At 44.7% G+C, this 6,359-nt stretch overlaps 1 protein-coding gene across 1 annotated transcript; it reads left to right on the forward strand.

Annotated features, from left to right (window-relative positions):
• The first annotated feature begins 3,490 nt into the window (after positions 1–3,490).
• Positions 3,491–4,516, forward strand: LOC141680303 (uncharacterized). Its single transcript, XM_074486567.1, has 2 exons — positions 3,491–4,030; positions 4,106–4,516. Exons 1-2 carry the CDS (start codon positions 3,491–3,493, stop codon positions 4,514–4,516), a joined length of 951 nt encoding a protein of 316 aa, XP_074342668.1.
• Positions 4,517–6,359: the final 1,843 nt, after the last annotated feature.

A 6,359-nucleotide genomic window follows, 5' to 3' on the forward strand; every position in this document is an offset into this window, starting at 1 on the left:
GCCTTAGATATCAAGACGAAGAAGCACTCAACCACCCTTCCATTACAAAACTCCTGAATTTTCCTCAATTTAACTACGTCATTAACAAACAGAATCAGGTATAAGTTTTGTATTTTTATGTTGTCGAGAGTAGGACTATGTGACATTCATTTTTTTAAGAGTTTATCTATAAAAAGTGATGTGTATTCCCTCTGCACCCTCTTTTAAATTTTGATTGTTGTATGTGATTCCTGATTACTTTCTACCTACAGGAGATACATGTTCATGATCTCGAAGATAAGGTCGTGGCCTTGTATTTTACGAAGAGGAATCTCCCACCGATCTTACCACAGAAATTCAGACGGCATACAAGGAACTGTTGGCTAAAAAGAAAAACTTTGAGATTGTGCTTGTTTACGTCCATGATTCAATTGATACTAGCCAATATGCAACTGAAGAATCATTCTGGAAGACATCCAGCAAAATGCCTTGGCTGGCACTCCCATTTAAAGACCCAAGGTGCAAGTATTTAAAGCGGGTTTTTAGTTATCCCCTGGATTTGGATGGTCCGGGGCCAGATCCTAGGCTTGTTATTATTGGACCGCAAGGAAAATATTATGAGCTGTATGGTGTTGACATCCTGCACAAATTTGGTACTAGAGCATATCTATTCACTCGCATGAGAATTGCCAAGGCGGAGGCCAACTATATAAAGAAACTGAGGCTGGATATGTTCTGGGATCCAAATACTTCTTTCACACAAAAGAATGGGCCAGAAGTGAGTTCTCTGACATTTTTGTGCTTGGTTATGGCAACTCTCGTCTAGTGCTTAAAAGTCTTTAGACCATTTCGCTTATTGACTTTTATGTTCAACTTTACAGGTTAAGTTGTCTTAACTCGTGGGGAAGAGAATCATATTAATTGTTTGTTGACGGAGGAATCTGGTAACAACAAAGATTGAGGTTTCTCGCCGGAACTAAGATCTATGACGGTGGTTCTTCGCCGAAAAATTGGCGCTAAAAGGAGGGGTGCTAATTAAGATCGTAATCTTGGGAGGAAAGATGTCTTACAATCATGATGGAAGTTCTTATGATGGAAGTGACAGCAGATCAGAAGGAGAAGGCGAGGGAGGCTACGCTCGTCACGAACCCTACGTGCCCGGAAACATGGCAGATCCACCGAGAGCTCCGGATGTGGGAGGGACACCTCCAGTTCTCATTAGCAATGCTGATATCTTGGAGCAGTTGTACTGCATGGGGATACTCTTAATCATTTTCACTTAAGGCTGAATACGGTGGAGCGTCGCAGGACAAGGAGAGGTCGTCGTTTCCTCGTCGCGGCCACGCCATGAGGAAGGCTCGCGTAGTTGAAGGAGATGCTCGGGCCAGCGGAGAAAACCCGCGAATCACTCCACGGCGCTTGGAATATTCTGATGATATAGAACCTATTGTGGAGCTTGTTGATGAGGACATGGAAGGCGGAGAAAGGCCTCGTCTTGTCAATCAGGTTGTGTCACACCCCATAGGTCTGGGCATACGATGGACGAGCGTCGTCGCGCGGAAAATACTCAGAATCAAGATGAGGAAGGAAGAGACTTTTCAAACCTTAAAAAGAAGGCTCGGAATAAGGTTGAAGGATGACGATCTGAGAATGCTGCTGGTAGAATGGCAAAAGGAAGGAAACGCTGGAGAAGCGAGGCCCCGAGACACAGCGCGTGTGCCCCCTATATACCAAAGGGATGATAGGGTGCGGCACCGCAAACACGAGCGTGCCCCTCTGCGAGAAAGGTTCGGAAATTATTACCGAGGCTATCAAAGGAATGGGCGAGGAAGGATGGAATACCAACATGGAAGGGTACCCTACAATGGCAGGAGAGATGGCACACTCTCCACTGAAGAAGCTCATGTCGTTGTTCATGTAGCTTCCCACAGTGCTACGGGAAATGGTTCCGGGACGCGTCCTCATGGCCGGGACGGCGTGCGAATTCAAGAAAGGTAACATACCGCAACGCAGCCTCAGGGCGAGGGGTGGCGAGATCCACCGCTACACCCGGGGGGTAATCAAGGGGAACCGCAATAAGTCGCGGAGCAACCCCAATAGCCTAATGTTCAAACCATTCCTGGAGTAGGGACGTTTAATGTGAACGATCTTAAGAGGTTGCTCAACCATCTTGAAGGAAGAAGAGTAACGGCGACTGCGCAAGCTCCTTTTCCTTTTGCTGCTGTTGTGAGGGAGGCGCAATTGCCGGCAGGATACAAGAACACAACCAATGACTTGCGTTTTCATGGGAACTCTGACCCTGTGGAATTTATGGGGCGTTTCAACATTGAGATGGATGTATATGAAGTACCTGATTTGGCTCGATGCCGTCTCCTGGCGGCCACCTATAGAGAAGGCGCTCAGCAGTGGTTCCAGAAACTTGGTCCAGATGTGATCACATCCTAGGAATAGATGAAAACCTTGTTTCTAACTCAGTTTCAAGCTACAGTGAAGTATACACCGCCAGTTACCACGCTGGCCAATGTGAAACAAAAAGAGGGGGAAAGCTTGACCTCATACTTTAAAAGGTTCAATGCGGGATCTACTTTGGTGAGGGGCACAACTGATGAAACACTGAAAATACTTCTTATAGCTGGTCTGTATGTGGGAACAGATTTCTGGAAGCACCTTCAGGGGAAGGACCCTGTGTCATTAGCCGATGTACTTGCGCAGGCGGAATCGTTTAAAGCAATTGAACAGTCGCTTGTAGAAACAGAAAAGAATGATAACACCCACAACTCCAAGGGGCGAGCCAAGAGGAGAGACAGATCTGTAAGCCCGGATTATCGACGGAATGCCAGAAGCCCTAATAGGGTGAACGCCGTAAACACGCGGAGAGAATGAAGCCCACCATCAAACTATGAAAGGAGAGTAAGCAACTACACTCCACTGGCAGCATCCATTGATCATATCTTTGAGGTAAATAAGGATAGAGGAATCTTCAAGAAACCATATCGAACACTTGATGGAAATATTTAACATTCTAAGGAGGTTTCGCATGAAGTTGAACCCACAAAAGTGTGTATTCGGCGTGGAGTCGGGTAAGTTTCTCGGGTTCATCGTCAACCATCGGGGAATCGAGGCCAATCCCGCAAAAATTAAGGCATTGTTGGATATGAAATCACCCGCCAATGTAAAATAAGTGCAAATTTTAACTGAGAGGATTTCCGCGCTGAATCGATTTGTTTCCAAACATTCTGACAGATGCAGGGAGTTGTTTAAGGCGATTAAGTTGGCACGGAAAGACTTCGTATGGACACCAGAATGCGAAGAGGCTTTCAGAAAGATCAAGGAGCAACTGAGAAACCCTCCCATGTTGTCAAAACCGTTAGATAGATAATCTCTAATATTGTACCTTACGGTATCTGAGTATTCAATTATCGATGTTCTGATAAGAGAGGAAGACGGACAGTAGTCACTGGTGTATTATGTGAGCAATCGGTTACACGATGCTGATACTCGCTACACCAGCATGGAGAAACTGGTTTATGCCCTGATCCTTGCATCAAGAAAATTACGACCATACTTACAGGCCCATAGAATTGAAGTCCGTACGGCATACCAGTTACGGCAAGTCCTTCACAAACCAGAATCATCGGGGAGAATGCTGAAGTGGGCTGTGGAGTTGGGACAGTTTGATTTGGAATATATGCCTCGAATGTCAATTAAAGGACAAGCCTTAGCCGATTTCTTGTTGGAATTTGACTCTGCAGTTGATGACAGAGCTTTGGTGATGTTGTGTCCCCCTCATGCAGGGGAGTCTTTGGAGGAATTTCCACATCCCTGGTGGATCTTGCATATGGATAGGGCAGTTAACAATGGGGGAGCAGGTGCGGGTATAGTACTCGTGTCTCCAGAAGGCCATCACCTGATGAGCGCAATTCACTTCAAATTTTATGCAACAAATAATGATGTGGAGTATGAAGCATTGATTAATGGCCTAAAGATCGCTTTAGAAATGGGAGTACGGAACCTAATTGCGAGGAGTGACTCAGAGCTGGTGGTAAATCAGGTGAATGGGGGGTTTTAAGCTCGAGGACCGCGGACATAATTGTATTTGAGATGCACGCAACGCCTGATTGAAAAGTTCAGAGAAGTTAGGCTGGAATGTGTACCGCGGGAGAAGAACAGCAATGCGGATGCCCTGGACAAAATGGGGTCACAGCAGGAAGTTGTATTACTGGGATCCATACTTTTAGAGATTCAGGAAATTCATAGCATCCCAGATATAGAGGCGATGCAAGTAGATGAGGCTCCCAAGGAAACATGGATGACGCCCCTTCTTGCCTACATTCACAAGGGAACACACCCCGAGGATAAGTTCAAGGCTCGTCGACTCCGCTACCAGGCTGCGAAGTATGTGGTGTACGATGAAGTTCTGTATAATAGAGGCTTTAATCAACCACTGCTCAGATGTGTTGATGAAGAAGAAGGAAATTACATCTTGAGGGAGGTGCATGAAGGAATTTGTGGTAATCACTCGGGGGTAACTCGTTAGTGATGAAAGTTTTGCGCCAAGGATATTATTGGCCTATGATGAGAGAAGATGCGGTGAATTTTGTCAGAGCATGCGATCGCTGCCAACGCTTTACAAACTACTCATTTATGACAGCGACGCTCTTAACATCTATGGTAAGCCCGTGGCTATTTGCCATGTGGGGAATAGATCTTATTGGCGAGCTCCCCAAGGCTAAAGGAGATGTCAAGTATGCGGTAGTCGCGGTTGATTATTTTACTAAGTGGGCAGAGGCTATGCCATTGGCTACTATAACCGCAAAGAAAATCAGATATTTTGTCTTCAACTCCATCGTGTGCAGATTTGGAATTCCTTACAAGCTTGTATCTGACAACAGAAAACAATTTGACTACAAGGAGTTGCGACAACTGTGTGAGGATTTGAAAATTAAGAAGGAGTTTACAGCGGTCTATCATCCTCAAAACAATGGGCAGACAGAAGCTATGAATAAAATAATAAAGTATACCCTCAAAGCCAAGCTGGAAGAGCGCAAAGGAAATTGGCCTGAAGAACCCCCAAAAGTGATGTGGTCCTACATTACTACTCCACGATCTACTACGGGAGAAACTCCGTTTATGCTTACTTACGGCTATGAAGCTATGGTCCCCGTGGAAGTTGGTTCGGGATCGCTTCGCAGAGATCGTTACACGGAGGAGGATGCAAGGTTAATCAAAGGCTTCATTTGGATCTCTTGGAAGAAACAAGGGAAAATTCTCAGCTGAGGCTTGCAGCGTATCAGCAACGTGCTGAAAGGTATCATAACAAGAAGGTAAAGGGACAACTGCTGAAGGTGAGAGATTTGGTGCTTAGGAAGGTGATGCCCAACACGAAGAACCCCCAACATGGAGTGTTTGGAGCTAATTGGGAAGGACCATACAAGATAAAGGCCATCTTATGGAAAGGGACTTATCACCTTGAGGATATGGAAGGGAAGCTGGTTCCGCGAGCGTGGAACGCGGAACATCTCCAAAAGTATTATCAGTAAGGCGTAGCTTTGGCCCCTTATGTACCTCTTTTGTTATATACTGAGGGTTATGCCCAGATTATAGATTAGAATTAAATAAATTCCTCCTAGCCTAGGGTGTAGTGCATGTACTACCTACCTTAGAACTAGTTGAAGGATCATTTTTTTGAATAAATTCCCCACAGAGCATAGTAGCCGCGGGACTGGTGCACTTCTGACACCAAAGCGCATTATTAATGAAAACTTTGAAAAATTCCAAAAGTTATTGGCTTGTTAATTTGATTAGTTGCATGACGCGTCCTAGCCATAGGGCGCGCCCTGGGTAATAGTTCTATATAGATGTTAATTGAAGCAGTGGCTGTCAAAAGGAACAACAAAACTCAAGAAAAGATGGAACTAAGATGCGTACTATTTCCGAGGACGCGCCCAAGTTATCTTGGTTGATGCTCTTTCAGTTTTAAGTTTATTTAATTTTGACAAAACCTAACTAAAAGGGAAGACACGTCATTACTAAGGACGCGTCCAGACTGAGGGATTAAATATATCTTTAAAATAAAGGGTAGACACGTCAAGATAGTAGGACGCGCCCCTCATGCTTTATGCCTTTTCTAAAAAGTACAAGTGTAGCATGATATCATAATTATTAAAAATATCCTATCTGGATGATCTAAGGACGCGCCCAATTAAAGAGGACGCGCCCTTCAAGGACATCTACTTAACAGATGATGGTAAAAACACAACAAGATTCCAAAGGTGACGCGTCCTAATAGTAGGGCGCACCCTTATCTATGACAAAGCAAAGTTAAGAAAATCAAATGATATGCATAAAAGTAATAAAAGAGAAATATCATAAAAAGTGCA

The sequence above is a fragment of the Apium graveolens genome, chromosome 8 (assembly GCF_009905375.1).
Source record: "Apium graveolens cultivar Ventura chromosome 8, ASM990537v1, whole genome shotgun sequence".
Lineage (NCBI taxonomy): Eukaryota > Viridiplantae > Streptophyta > Magnoliopsida > Apiales > Apiaceae > Apium > Apium graveolens.